Raw genomic sequence first — 16,247 nt, forward strand, 5'->3', positions numbered from 1 at the left:
AAAAAATATAAAAACAATTAAATCCAATAAAAGAGTTGCATCCTACTTGCTGCATTTATTTGGTATCCTTTTGGTCCAGTTCGATTCACTGGGTCACGTGACATTGAAACAATTTAATATATATATATTTCAATAAAAATATTTTTTATACAACATTTTCATATAAAGTATAAAAGCAATAAAACACACAAAAGGTGTGTGTCCTATTTGTCCAGTGTAGTTGTCAACAATTCCGCATTGTTAAATGGAGTCATTAGGTCACATGCTATGGCAACTATTAAATCAAATCAAACAAAGAAATTGCTGCAAGGCAAAACCCTTATTCTTACATTTACAAGGCAAAAATATACTTCTGTTATGTAAATATAGTAGACATTCAGTTGATTGCAAACTTTATGTCAGCAGTTTGAGTCAACCACTTTCATGCCCGTTCTTTTGAAAGTCACCATTATAAAGATTTGTATCCCCAACTGTAAGATGTTGAGGTCTTCAAACCAGTCATCACAAAAATACCGGCAGAAAACTCTCAGAACTTGCACATAAAGTTGATGCCAATTGGTTGTTTTGGTGACTCCAAAACAACCAATTGGCATCAACTTTGTTATTTAAAAACAAATTGACTGACAGATGGTCTAATAAAAATAGGATTTCAGCAAAACTGACAAGTTATTTTGAAGAATAAACTTGAGGTGAGGAGTGCTTTAAATGTAATCTCTCAGCAAAATAAGTTTTCCTAAAAGCTTGTATGCACAAGATATGTGTCAGCATTTGTGAGTTTTACTTCACAAGCACAGAGGTCAGTTGGCACTGCCTTTATTGAAGGAGAACATGATTGTCACAAGGGTGGAAAAAACCTACTTTTGCTTGAGTTTGTTGAATACTTAAAGTTAACTTCTTGTTTTTGCATTTTGTGCTGACAAAGCACATGTGAATAACTCATCGGACACAGTAAACACTCCACTCCTCAAATTGGTCGACATTACACAACCCAATTATCAGCAGGGTGAATATGAATTTCAGTGGTTACCAAAAAAGAGAAACCGAGCAATTTTTCACAAGAACATGTAAACCTTTAATTCTTGATTGCATTAAGTATCAATAACACCAATGCCTACTGATGAGGTGGATAGCAAAAACAAGGTGTATGTTTTACAAGATAAAACTTTACAGTAAAAGATGGACATTTACAAAATACTCTGCTGAAAACAATTAAGATTTCTTATTTATTCTTTCATGAAGATTTTATAATCAATGCAATTTCATCAAGAGCAATTGAAAAATCTAAAAGCTATAGAGCTGATCAGTGCAGCAAGTGCTAAGTAATGAGGACAAATACCAGTAAGGGCCTGCTTTTTATCATGTATTACACACACCCAATTTACTGATGGTTTAGCAAACTTTTCAGTGAATTGTCAAACAAAGGAAGTTGAATCAGTTTTAAATGATTTAACTCTAACGGTATGATATTGGGTGTGTCATGATCAGGGTTGGTGGAGTTGGCCGCTGTTTGTTCTACACCAGTCTTCGCCTCTTGCAGTCACGCTCCATCTTGTCTTCAGACGTGTTGGTGGCTGCACCCAGAGGAGACACTTGGTTCAGCATGGAGTCATCTGAAGCCTGACCAAACAGGGCCATCAGCAAAGCAACGCCAAATCCTGTTGCACGCTCCCCCTGCAGAGACAACATACAGACAAATCATGGTTCAGGTTTCAGCGTCTTTACTGTAAACTTACCCTGAAGTTATCTTCTTAATGGGTTAATGTGACTGAGACATCCGACCTCGTTACATTTAACAAAAACAATGAACTGCTGATAAGAACATATACTGCAGGCTTAACTACAGTACATGTGATGAGTCTTATTGTTTTACAAGCTAAATCACAAGACCAGGACAGCGTTGGATCATTTTTTATAACCATTACAACCTTCAAGGAGGTTTGCCTGTCAGCAGGATTACAGGTAAAACACTGTGGCCCATGCTAGTAAAACAACTGGCACAGTCCAAAGAAGAACCCATTACATTACATGCATTATGTTTTGCTTTGGTTACACTCGGGTCATAAAAAGAATGGAATTGTAGGTCGGAAGAGGTCAGTAGTATATCCCAGATAAAGTCAGCATAGTATGTCACAAATGTCCCAGAAGCTTTTAGAAAGGCCATGAAAAAGTTATAGTATATATATATATATATATATATATATATATATATATATAGTAGACTACACTGACTTTTGTTAAGGACCCGCACATTGGCTAGAGGTTTTATATCAAAAGTTGGGTAAACGTGACCCTGTAGCAGAGTCCTGCATCGGGTCGGGTACCCGCGGTGACCCGCAAAAAAAGGTGATTCGCGGGTGGTATTTTGTCAAACACTTTTTTCCGGGTTTGGTTCTGGGTAAAACAAAGATGATGCGGGTCGGGTCACGGGTGTTGCATAATAAATATATTAAAATAATAATAATTTAGTTTAATGTTTAAATCCTCAGACCTCTCCCCCTCGGGACCGTGCATAATCATAACCTCTGCAGCGCATCAGTCTGCTGCTGTGCGCGCCACATTCGAAATGGCTGAGGTGAAGCTCTCTAGTGGAGAATACAGCACTTTCAATAACACTTCCTCAAGAGCGAAATCCAACGTCTGGGGGGCTTTTGGTGTCATCCTAGATGGAGAAAAGAACCAACATCCCACGCTTTTTGAGACAAATATGCAACGGCGTGTGTTAATAATTGCACGTTTTCACTGCTCATATATATGCGGGTGCGGGTCGGGTCGCGGATCTTGTGCCGACGGGTCGGGTTGCAGAACTAATTGGCAATATGTGCGGGTAGCGGGGCGGGTTCGGTATTGCACGTCGCGGGGCGGGTCTTGAAAATCAGACCCGTGCAGGACTCTGCCCTGTAGGTCTATGTGCACATCAACATCTGGCACAGAATACCAGCAGCTCAAGTCAGACAACGTTTGAACAATATTTACAGACTCCAAAGTTACAGAGCAACATGTAAATCGGTTCGTCACTCCTGTTCTGCTGCGGTGCATGATTCAGCTTAAGAAATATCTTGTCAGCAGAGAACAAGCATGCAAACAAGGTACAAAATAAATAAATCCCTAACTAATGGCCCAATGTCAGCCCAGCACACCAAAGCATGGTTACTCACAGCATGGACGGGGGAGGCGATGTCCACATGGACCCAGACACCTGGCCAATCAAAGCCCAGGTGGGAGCCGATGAAGAGTCCGGCACAAGAGCTCTGGGCGTTCTCCCGGTCCTGACAAAACAAGAAAAGGAAGATCATCAATACATGATAATATCAAATGAATTTATGCAACTTGAAATTGGAGACGCAATAATTAGTCCACTTATAGTTAGTAAACCATTTTGATAATCGATTAAACCATACATTAAGTTTTCATACCATAATGGCGGACAATACTGTTTTCAGCTGCTAAATATAGAATAATTCAAAAATAGCTATTTTTCCTGCTATAATAATCTACACTGAACCACTCTAATGGAACATTTCCAAAGACCTGCAAGATGAATTTAGGTTTGAAGTTTTTTTTTGTTGCCCTTAAATTAGAGTTTCCACCACAACATATTCCAGAATGGCTCTGATATGGCCACAGAAAAACATTGTTGTAGGCTTTATTCGTACTAAACAAGCAGCGAAAGCCGGTAGAGAGGGTTAACAAAATTTAGCAAAAGAGCTTCAAAAACCTTGGGAAAAGTATGTTGCCACTTACTGCCACAGAGTTTTTCATGTCAGCCATGGCAGAGGTGAACTCGCTGAAGTGTAGCTCGGGGCAGTAGACCAGAGGGTGTGCCAAATCTCCGCTGCTGCGGCCGGCGCGCACGCATGCAACCTCCCACTTCTCACTGTTAGTCATCACCGCAGCATGGTACTTCCCTGTGGAGATCCCCTGCAGGTAAAAACAAACAACAAAGCTTATTAGAAGGTCAAGTTCATTTGATGGTTTTCGTCTTTTCAGGAGCTGTGTTGGTTAACATGTTTGATATCTATTCTCCTGTTATAGGGGTTGAATCGCCAGTTCATACTTGCCATGTAAAGTTGAACAAAACTATCACCCACCTGTGCCCCAGTCAGTGTGGCCATGTCCAGAATAATATCAGCAGAGAGGTCTTTTCTGGCATACACCACTCCATCAGCCAGCACCAGCCTGCCCTCTGCATCAGTGTTATTGATCTCCACTGTCCTTGAAAATAAAAACAGTATTTTTGAATACCAGAGCCCATATTTATTCCTGTTGATTTGTTATAGCTTGTAAGATAATATCCATCATGGTGTAAAAGACTGATGAGTCACAAGACTAATCCGTTCAGCTCTGGCGCAGTCATACCGTGACAGCACTTTCACATCAAATCATGTCATTTGATACATAGGGATGTAACGATACCAAAAACTCACGGTAAAATAATATCGCGATAAAAAGTCCACGGTACGATATTTATCGCGATATTGAAAAATAAAGAAAAAAAGTGAATTTATTTTTGTATTTTTACTTGAATTTTTATTAAATAATAAATCCGATTTGTACAGCATTTTAGTAGGATAGTAGTATTTTAAAGTGTCAACAATATAATAATCAGACCCTGCAATAGAATAAATCAAGTTTCACTTTAGTTTTTCAAGTAACTCAATTCTAACGCACTCACTCAGCATCATCAAGGTTATCTTTCAGGAATATGAGCATGTCCACATTTCCAGGTAGAAGCTGGGATGTTTGGGCGTTAGCAATATCCCCTGTTGCGGAAAAAACTCTCTTGCTTGGTACTGATGTTGCTGGGACAGAGAGATATGCTTTGGCCATGGGCAACAGCAGTGGGTAAAACTGTGCATTGTCTCTCCACCACTTCAAAAACAATACAGTTTTTGCCAAGAAGGTGAGGCTTATTGACAGAGATATAAATATACTGTTGGTACTTGTCAATGTCTCTAGGTATGTACATTAGGGGTGTTGAAAATAATCGTTTCTACGATGCATTGCGATGCGGACGTGGACGATTCGGTATCGATGCAGTGACGGAAGATAATCGGTTATAGCGTAGTAACGTTGCTTCCTGATTTTGCGGCCGCGGCTTTACTATAACGTTTTTTTCTTCTGTCACTTTAATATCAAATCGGTCGGTGACGCAGAGATCAGGGAACAGATGTGACAGTGGCATAGCGGCACAGCTTCACCAAACACAGAGCAGTCTGCTTTATCCACCAACACAACACCACCAGTCCAGAACCAACAGTAGAAGGACCCGCTCTGAATCACTCCGTGTCGCTGCGGCTCAGAGACACAGACAGGGATTTATGTTTTTCAAAAATAAATCGCGTTACAATCATGTCAGGTTTTTGGTGGATTTAATTAAGTCTTGGATTGCAGAGTATGAATGTCCTCTAGCAATTTTCAGACGATACTTGTGTAAAGTTTGTGAAGGCAGGAGGAAAAAAGCTTCCGCGATCACCGTCTCCTCTCCGTTCCTCCAAGCCCCGCCCCCTCCCTGAAAATAATGAGTGACAGGCTGATAGTGACCCGAGAGAAACTTTATTATTCACTTAATCACTGAGATATAATGAAGCTAATTTAATCTCATAGATTCATGGGATTCATGTAACAGTAAGACAGAGAATGTAAGTGTGCACCCACATGCAGTATTTTTGTTTGTATATGCTATTGTAAATACTCCTGTTGTCTGCTGTGTTCAGACTCAAGTCCTGTGTGTGATGCCACATTCAGGACATTCAGTGTCCTTTTTTTAACAGAAGACCGTTGCTAGAAGCTGCAGCTAGACTGCAGAAGCATTCTTTTTTTGTTTTTGAGAATGGAACCACTTCACACACGGAGGCTAGACCTATACAATTCATTTATTTTGGTTTATAAATTAATGTCAAGACATTTATGTTATTGATTTCTGAAGCACTTTCTAAATAATAAAAAGAGTTCATATGTATTTACTGCATGTATGCATTGATGAAAAATAAGCCATGTGCAGTAATATAGAAAATTGAGGATGCAACGGATTGGTATGAATCGTGATGCATCGGGATATCGAATTGAATCGAAAACAGGATAATCTTAATCAAATCGTGAGACCAGTGAAGATGCACAGCCCTAATGTACATGTAGCCCTGTAAATACCATGTCCTTTATTGTTATCTGTTGTTTTATGTTCATGTTGTAACCTACTTGCTGCCATGTTGGACAGGTCTCCCTTGAAAAAGAGATTGAATAAAGGTTTAAAAAAAGAAATAATAATAATTATAGAAAAAAAAGAAATTGCGGTATATTTTGTCAGTCTCACTACGGTATTGAGACATTTATTTACCGCGATATTCGATATATCGTTACATCCCTATACATTAGTATTAAAGAGAGTCTCACTTTCCAGAGTAGAGAGTATGGATATCATCAGGCCGTGTGGCTGTAGGTCCAACTGCATTCTCTGCGAGGCAAAACACTGCATGGAGGTTGTCTTTAAAGCCCTGGATCAAAGAGAGGATATTCTGATTAAAACAACTCAAGAGCTGCAGAGTGACAGAACAGCTGGGACAGATGATCCGAAAGCTCACCTGTTTGATAGTAGCTCTGTAAGCTCCCAAAATGGCAGCCGCTCCACCACAGTCTCTCTTCATTCCTGGCATTGAGGTCTAAAAGAAAAACATTTATTATATGCACTTCTAGCATTTATTGACCAGAAAAGGACCCAGCAGAACCAGAAAAACTTATCAGAAAACCATATCCCTGCAAATTAAGTAAGCTCAAGTGTTCCATTTGCATAAGGCACTACATAAACTGGTGTATGCCAGAGCAACTATGTGCAAACAGATAACTGATACAAGAATAAAAGCTGAACACATTGGCGTTTCACAGTGTCTGATGTTTTTATCACTTCTCCAGATGAAAAACAGGATTACCTTTCCCTTGATGCTGAGTCCTCCGGTGTCGTACACGATGCCCTTGCCCACCCATGCAATGGTTTGGGTCGCACCTACTGGAGTGTGGCTCAGGACCGCCAGTGCAGGAGGATGCTCTGCTGCCCTTCCCACTCCATAGATACCTACAAGGTAGAGAGAAAGAAAACAAGGTAGAGAGAAAGAAAACAGATAAAAATGTATATTTACAACAAAAAACATTGAGATAAAAAGGCCAGATACAGTAAATGAGTTTTTCCAACAGGTCAGATGTCCCGTTATAAGATGATCACAGACAATGTACCTCCAAATCCTCTGTGTTTCAGCTCTTCTCCACGAATGATCACTGGAGTTATTCCAAGCTCAGCTCCCACAGCTTTGATCTCCTGAAACAGAAATGGATGTTTGTAGCAGGGGCAGCTCAAGCAAAATAAAAATAACCATGTTCTTGTTCAAGGGTCAACATTTCCAAAAGAGATGCAGTTTACTTACATCCAAGAAGTGATCTGTATTCATCTCATTGCATGGTGTGTCCACAATACGAGCTGCCATCCGCACTCCATGAGCAGCGTTAGCGAGACACTGAAAAGAAAAAATAAGTCTTAAGCTATGGCAGGCTGCAGTTCAAAAACATGCTATTTCTAAGTATACAGTAGTAGTCACATTTTAAGGACTTCAAAAGATTGTTAAAAAAAAAGAAAGGACCATCATCAAGAAGTACCTCAAGTTGTCCGACATCCAGAGCACTGTTCTCCTCCCCGACAATCATAATCTCCACGGTGACGTGTTTCTTCTCAGCCCTGCGTGAAGAAGTGGTGCGGCGAGAGAAAATGGGGAAGGCCCTGGCAATTGCACAGGAGGACGCAAACACATCTGAACGCTCACACACCATCTGGAGAGGGAAGTGACACTCATATCAGACACAAGTCACACAAGCTGCCCTTACCCTGGATGAGACGGATTCAGGTGAGGGAGTTTTAGGCCCCTTCACAAATGCACTGCAATCCTGAAATTGTCAAAACAAGGGAAATACTGTATGCAATCAATCATCAAAACATAATCTGTTTGTGTAATGTACGGAAAAGAAAATAGAGCCACGTGTACTCTGGGCATTCATCATGAGGGAGTGGGCAGGTTGATGACCTTTCTATCATGGATGGCATAAAGCCAAGAAGAAATCAAACGTCCAAAAGTCAAGAATGGTGATTTACTTGGATGGAAACTGGAATGTCTAACAAACAAACAAAGAGATTCGGAAACTTGTCTCAGTAAGGGTTAAGCATTTTGTCAGACAAATTTAAGGAGCCGCATGAGACCTGGTTGTTTATGGTGACTATGTGTGCGTGGGGCCAATGTGGACCTGGCTATAAAAAAGGATGGTACCCAGTAGGCCTGTCGAGATAATCATTAAATTGACTTATCGTACGATAAATAAAAATGGACTCGATAACTTTTCTGAGCTCGATAAATTGCCGTTTACATGCGTGTTTGTTTACATAAGGATGTGACCAGCATTTTAGCCAGGAGCGCTGTGGCTGCTGTCCTGACACACAGCCAGGTCAGGACACTCCGCGTGCAGCAGTGTAGCAGCCAAATGAATAATATAGAGACAAGCAGGAGACAACGTGTGACTTACTCGAGGGGAATTTTAAGTTAAATGGAAGTGGTTGCAAAACCTAATTCCACATCTCCGGTGTGGGAATATTTTGGATTTAAGCCAAATCAACGAGGCGAACCCACGGACTTGAATGAGCCGGGCGGTGTGTTGCATTTGTTTTAAAAAGGTAGCAACAAAAGCTAGCAATACGACCAACCTTAAACTGCACCTGAAACACAACCTACCCATTCCGTTTTCCCACCTGGGAGCAAACACGGCAGCTCGAGAGCCCCCACCTTCCCTACAGTTTCAAAGATGCATTTGCCCGACAATGTAAACATGTTGGTATTCCTTGCTCGAAATCTTTGAAATACTGTACAGATTTGGATATGGCCTGTTGAGGCATCTGGGTCTTTGTATGGACAGTGGACTGTACACTTGACTGTTGTTTTAAAGGAGTTTTTTTTTGCTTGTGAGACAATGTGTGCTCATATTTATTTATATATACGAGAGAGAGAGAGCTCTGTTTTCCAGCCCGAGTCTATTTAATTGATTGTGTGTGATTTTAATTAATTTGTTATAATTAAATGTATTTATTTTATTTATTATATATAATTTATATATTTCAATATTAAATCACATTTCATTTGCAAAGTTGAATGTTCAATACAAAGTTCTGTTTGAAAGGATGTACTTGAATTATTATTATATATTATCATTATGTCAGTGGTCTAAAATGGTCTTACAACGGTGCCGACAATATTATCGTTTATCGCAATAATTTCAGGGAAAATGTATCGTCCAACAAAATTCATTATCGTGACAGGCCTAGTACCCAGTTGATCCAGCCTAAAGTCCTCCTTGACGTCTTGGGTGAGCTGAGAAAAGGAAAACAAACCCTCATCCTATAAGGTTACAGGCACGAACAAATACAATTCCTTAGACACTGACCACAATACAGCGGTTGTTTCCTCCAGGCAGGCTGGAGCGAACCAGGTGGGACACAAAGTTGGCAGAGGACTGGCTGTTGTGCCTGCTGACACGTGGAGGCAGGGCAGCCACCGCAGCATGGTTCAGGTACAGAGGGCAGCTGTCCGTGGGGTTCGGGGTCAAACCACTGAGAGCCGCCTGCCAGATCTGAGAAAAGAGACAGTGGAGCAGAAATACATTAGTTGACTAAAGGATTGTTTCAGAGTAAACTTAAACTTGAAAAGGCAAATATGGACCACTAATATAGAAAAGAAAGAGATAAGTAGAACATTGTATTAGTCATTCATGGCTTTCTTTTGGCTTTGGACAATTGTTTGGGGCAATTAAACCATTTTTGTGTAATAAACAGCGTATCTAAAAATAACTGGCACATTGATTTATATTTAAAAATAATACCAGTTGGCTCTATATCCATTTGAATGTTAAGTTGTACCATCTTTCTGTATATTAATGTTAAGGATAAGAAAGCCAGGTACCATTCGTTATAAACCAAGTGAGGCTGTCATAATCAGTGTGTCGAAGTGTGTGTGCAGCTTGGAGGGTCTGAAGACTCATCACTTCAATATTAGGGGGAACGGTTAATTTGATCAAAAACATAATAATAATAAAAGAAGATGAGAGTTTTAAAACCGACAGGCTTCAAAGAGTCCAGCCTGTGTCACAATTGCCAGCTTAAGTATGGCATAGCACTTTTACCAGCCTGGAAAATTAAAAAGCAGAACTATAATGTTGGTGAATCATTGTCAGAGGAAATTGAGAAGAACAGACACTCTCTTTAGAGACTTTATAGACTGGCTGTGACCTTTGAACAATTACCTTTGGAGGACTTTGCACAGGGTCTAGACCTGTCAGTGCTACCCAAAACAAGCTTTCACTCATTGTACATTTGTTGATGTAGTTGTTCTTTACCCGAGTACATTTCTTAACATGTAATGCTACTTTTTACTTATACGCCACTATGTTTTAGATGCCAATATTAATTAATTTCAATTATTTTATACCTGTTTACAAGTTTCTTGGTAAATTGTGATTACTTATACAAACTACAAAACAACTAAATGCATCATTAGGCATTAATGTTAGACTACCAAGCAGTATACAAAGTAATTAAAATTGGCCCCATATTTACCTATGGTGAAGAAAATGTAGGAGACTGTGCACATAACATTTGTGCAAAAAATGTGCAACACGAATTTGAATTCAGTAATATTATATATAAAAATATAAATCTGAAATAAGCTTAACTCGAATAATATAACAATCTGAAATCAGATTTACAAGATAATAAGTAGCCTACTTACTTTCGGTTCTCCAAATACATTTTGATCTTTCCACTTTTGCAGTGTGTATGCATTTAAATGTAGTAATTGGTACTTTTAAAGTAAAATGTCTTAATTCCTCTTCCACCACTGCTTGTTGTTATATCTAATTGTCTAAATACCTGGTTCACTCGCGTTATATTCCTGGGACTAGTTAACCCTAGCGTGTTGTTCACGTTACATTCATTAAACTAGATTAGCATAGCGCTAACATTAGCTGTCACCAAACCAATCATCTTCATTGATACCTCTTTGCTAACGACCGGCTGCAGTTTCCCTTTGATTTGGCTCCAGGAGACCTTCTGCAGGTTGCTCTGCTGTCCGATGATGAGCACCGGGCGGCTCTGGGGCTCGGAGTCCCCGGCTGAAGGCTTAAACTCCAGCACCACGTTCGCCATCTTTAGGAGACAGCTAAGGGTAGCTAGCTGATGGTAAAGAAGACCAACTGCCGTTCACTGTGCAGCCGACCGGTGACGGCGGCCGGGAGAGGACAGTTTCATTTATAGAGGCTGAGCGTTTCCGCAATCTTTATCTACCTCTACCGGCAACAAGAAGCAACTACATCAAGATATAAATGAAGCAAAACCCCTCTACAGGATCAGAATCAATAATCTGGTTTATTGCCAACTAGTTTCTCACATAGCCAACATGGAATTTGATTCAGTGTATTGGTGCATTACTACCTGAATGTGTACTTCTGTAAATTGTGATCATTTTGTATTTAAAAAATACTATGTGCATGCCTTCTTTTTAATATAGTGTTTTATTTTCTTCATCTCTTTGTTGTTACAACCAGAGTTGGGTGTAACGCGTTACTGTAATAATATTATTTTGTCGGTAACGGAGTAGTGTAACGCGCTACTTTTATAATTCAGTAATCACACTACAGTTACTAACATTGCCCCGACACGCGTTACTTCGTTACTTTCTAAAATCAGTCATAATCAAACCTCAACAAACACCTGCAAAGAACACATGCTAAGGTGAAGCTAACGCACATAGCTGTTGTTTATTTATATCACACACGTAGTCTGTTCTTCTTCTCTGTTTTCCGGTTGTTGCCTGTTTTGAATGACGAATACACACTACCGCCGCCTGCTGGTAAGGAGAGTTATTGCCACTTACGCATGCGCAGTTCGTACGTGCTCGGCTGAAGTCTTTGCGGTGTGCTCCAGTCTGGTTCCAGTGCAACACATGGCCAACACCAGAGATGGGGTCGTTACTAAAAAAAAGTAATATATTACATATTACATATTACTTTAAAAAAAAGTAATATATTACACTACTTCGTTACTCTCTACATAAAGTAATTTGTTACTTTACTCGTTACTTTACTCGCAGGGCCGGCCCGCCCCTCCCTACAGGCAGATCACGCATCAGGGCTTTCAAGTTTTGAACAGAGTTCAGAGTGAGATTTTGGCAGCGGCGGGGCTTTGGGTGGGGACGGTGGTCTTATCTGATAAATGACACATAAATTCATACAAATAAAAACATATGTATGTCATTCTTAGTGAAGGGATGTGTGTGTGTGTGTGTGTTTTGTTGTAGGTGTTGGTGGCAACCCTCTCTGTGTCGGCATTAGAGTGAGGGAGCACTAGAACAAGTTGAGCTATTTTAGTGAGCCTCCCAAACTGGCTCAAACCGGTCACCTTTAAAAAAAGGAACCAAGAGACTCTATTACTCAAATGCTTTGCTTTTGATTTCAATTGATTATGTGTATGTCATGTGGTGCCAAATATTTCTTACCTTGCACTTGATTGAGGACATAGTCCCCCAAAACTCCTCAACATTAAAGGTGGTGGGATCTTGGGGCATGGGGATATCCATCAGCTGATATTCCAGGAACTCCTCACACACCTAGGTGTTGAGGAGTTTTGGGGGAGTATGTCCTCAATGAAGTGCAAGGTAAGAGATATTTGGCACCACATGACATACACATAATCTATTGAAATCAAAAGCAAAGCATTTGAGTAATAGAGTCTCTTGGTTCTTTTTTTTAAAGGTGACCGGTTTGAGCCAGTTTGGGAGGCTCACTAAAATAGCTCAACTTGTTCTAGTGCTCCCTCACTCTAATGCCGACGCGGAGAGGGTTGCCACCAACACCTACAACAAAACACACACACACACACACCTACAACAAAACACACACACACACACACACACACACACACACACACACACACACACACACACACACACACACACACACACACACACACACACACACACACACACACACACACACACACACACACACACACACACACACACACACACACACACACACACACACACACACACACACACACACACACACACACACACACACCCCTTCACTAAGAATGACATAAATATGTTTTTATTTGTATGAATTTATGTGTCATTTATCAGATAAGACCACCGTCCCCACCCAAAGCCCCGCCGCTGCCAAAATCTCACTCTGAACTCTGTTCAAAACTTGAAAGCCCTGATGCGTGATCTGCCTGTAGGGAGGGGCGGGCCGGCCCTGCGAGTAAAGTAACGAATTACTTTATGTAGAGAGTAACGAAGTAGTGTAATATATTACTTTTTTTTTAAAAGTAATATGTAATATATTACTTTTTTTTAGTAACGACCCCATCTCTGGTGTTGGCCATGTGTTGCACTGGAACCAGACTGGAGCACACCGCAAAGACTTCAGCCGAGCACGTACGAACTGCGCATGCGTAAGTGGCAATAACTCTCCTTACCAGCAGGCGGCGGTAGTGTGTATTCGTCATTCAAAACAGGCAACAACCGGAAAACAGAGAAGAAGAACAGACTACTGTGTGATATAAATAAACAACAGCTATGTGCGTTAGCTTCACCTTAGCATGTGTTCTTTGCAGGTGTTTGTTGAGGTTTGATTATGACTGATTTTAGAAAGTAACGAAGTAACGCGTGTCGGGGCAATGTTAGTAACTGTAGTGTGATTGTAAAAGTAGCGCGTTACACTACTCCGTTACCGACAAAGTAATATTATTACAGTAACGCGTTACAAAGTAATCAACTCTGGCCAACACGCAGGAGAACACGCTGACGCAACAGCGTGAGCAGAGATAGACTGCGCAAAATATACAGATAGCAGGAGACAGGACAGCCACGGTCAGATATGAAAACATGCAGGAGCTATCTGGATCAGTCTTATGCGACAATGGAAACTGAACTAAAGAGAACATTTGAAACTTTAGCAGTCTGCGTGATCTGCCTGTAGGGAGGGGCGGGCCGGCCCTGCGAGTAAAGTAACGAGTAAAGTAACAAATTACTTTATGTAGAGAGTAACGAAGTAGTGTAATATATTACTTTTTTTTAAAGTAATATGTAATATATTACTTTTTTTTAGTAACGACCCCATCTCTGGTTACAACGTAAATGTCCCTTTTGTGGGACGAATGAAGGAATTCCGATTCTGATAACATAAACAAAGTAAGATCATTTAAAAATGGAATAACAATGACAAATAATGGATTCAAGCAAGAAATATAATTTTCCAAAAACTACTGTACAAATATACAGGTAAGATTAACATAACAAAAGAAAATACAATAAAAAATACATTAATATGAACAGTATTAAAAGTTGAATTAAAAGTTCAGGAGCTGTGCACTATCAAACTTCATTGTGAAGAAACTTGCAAAGGTCCAAAGCACAAACTTAATTTTTGCAGGATTACGTTCCGCTGTAAAGAATTTGATGTTTTCATGTATTATTCATTTTTATAGCAAGTTAAGAACTAAACCAGTTTTGTTTACCAGATGAATTTAGAATCTACTCTATTAGTTTGATTTTAGCCAGTCATATGTAAAACTGGGTGTGCATTCAGAGGAATGTGGGTTTTAGGAAATATTTACACGCGTATTGATATAAAATGACCCATGTGTAAGCCACTAATCTGTTCAGTCTGCAGCAAAACGTTATGCTAAACACTATTAGAACCTGTCTCAATCAGACAAACTCAATTATCATATATTATATGTAAAAAACGCGCATATAAGGGGTTTCACTTTTTAGATCATACAAATGCACAACCAGCTTGTTGTTGGGTGTATTTGTAGATCAGCTGTGTGTATATACAGTCATGGAGCTTAAAAGGGAAAATGGAAAGAAAATTCTGCAACAACCCATCTTGTGGTAGTGATTTATTTATGTTCTCTCATATCAATGCCATCCACAACTAGATCACAGAGTATTCAAGCTGGGAGATACACCCTGAAATCTCAGTAAAAAGTACAGAAGACACATAGTTTGGGAAAGAGCACTTGCTCAAGACAAACATTAATCATTTCACTGTGCTTGCATTTAGAAATGTCAAACCATTTTCTCACAGTAATCCCATTCAAATGAAAAAAAAAAGCCCCAACTGATTTAGTGTCTCATGAAAGGTAACGTTGTAAAATGCACTTTTAAATGTTGTATATTTGCATAAACCTAAGGACACTATGTAAACTTTAATGTCGGAGTGCAAATAGTTTAAAGCCATCTTTAGATAACATAGCATATTTTACTAGGGAAAAATATAATTTAGCAAATATCTAAGTCTGTGTGTGCACAACTGTCAAATTATAAAAGGAAACAAATATTGAAAGCAAACCTAAATTTATTGCTGATTTATTTAAAAGGTGAAAAACTATTAATAAATAAACGATAACTGTTAAATGCTGTTATGTATTCAATAATATACTTTTATATTTCTTCGTGTTTCACAGTGATTGTTAGAGTCCTTAGATGCAAGTGGTTTATTTTCCCAAAGTTAACTGCACACTGACAACATTATAATGACAATAGATTTACAAAAAATTGCTGAAACATTCAATTGACAGGTTGACCTACTAAATATTTAATTGGCAATTTGATTATAATTTTTTTTTAGTAATTTTTCAAACAAAAATGTTCTGGTTACAGTTTCTTAAAGATGTTGGATTTGCTGCTCTTGTTATTTTGAAATCCATGGAAATTAAATATCTTTGGGTTTTAGACTGCTGACGAAGAAAACATTGATTTCAAAAGGTGTTAACTTGGGTTCTTAAAACTTAATCATGAAAAAAATAAACTATTCAAAACTAAATCAATAATGAAATGAATCTCTAGTTAAAGACATTGAAAAAGAAAATGAAATGACACATTTGCTAAAGATTGTTAAGCTCAGAGACTGAAATGGTTTTTTTTCCTGTGCTTTCAATGGTTCATATAGACATTTTTCATATCTGGCTTATGTGATACTCCCGTCATACATTTGTTATGCAACATATAGCTCAAATATGCTTTGTATTGCACTCACAGTACAGTACGCAGACCTGAGGTTAATTCTCAATCATTTGGGATTTTCAGGATAACACAATTAGAAAGGTTAACTTCATTTAAACGTAATTTTAAGAACTATATATACACTAGACTCTGTAAACT

The 16,247-nt window shown here is 39.2% G+C and overlaps 1 protein-coding gene across 1 annotated transcript; it reads right to left on the reverse strand.

The window, feature by feature from the left end:
* Window positions 1–1,209: 1,209 nt before the first annotated feature.
* On the reverse strand, window positions 1,210–11,312 carry npepl1 (aminopeptidase like 1). Its single transcript, XM_034083747.2, has 12 exons — window positions 11,075–11,312; window positions 9,469–9,654; window positions 7,642–7,812; window positions 7,413–7,502; window positions 7,225–7,306; window positions 6,924–7,066; window positions 6,579–6,656; window positions 6,391–6,491; window positions 4,089–4,212; window positions 3,742–3,918; window positions 3,156–3,266; window positions 1,210–1,671 (listed from the first exon to the last, which is right to left on the reverse strand). The coding sequence occupies exons 1-12, from the start codon at window positions 11,222–11,224 to the stop codon at window positions 1,513–1,515; spliced, it is 1,572 nt and encodes a 523-aa protein (XP_033939638.1). The 5' UTR covers window positions 11,225–11,312; the 3' UTR covers window positions 1,210–1,512.
* Window positions 11,313–16,247: the final 4,935 nt, after the last annotated feature.

The sequence above is a fragment of the Pseudochaenichthys georgianus genome, chromosome 5 (genome assembly GCF_902827115.2).
Source record: "Pseudochaenichthys georgianus chromosome 5, fPseGeo1.2, whole genome shotgun sequence".
Taxonomy (NCBI): domain Eukaryota; kingdom Metazoa; phylum Chordata; class Actinopteri; order Perciformes; family Channichthyidae; genus Pseudochaenichthys; species Pseudochaenichthys georgianus.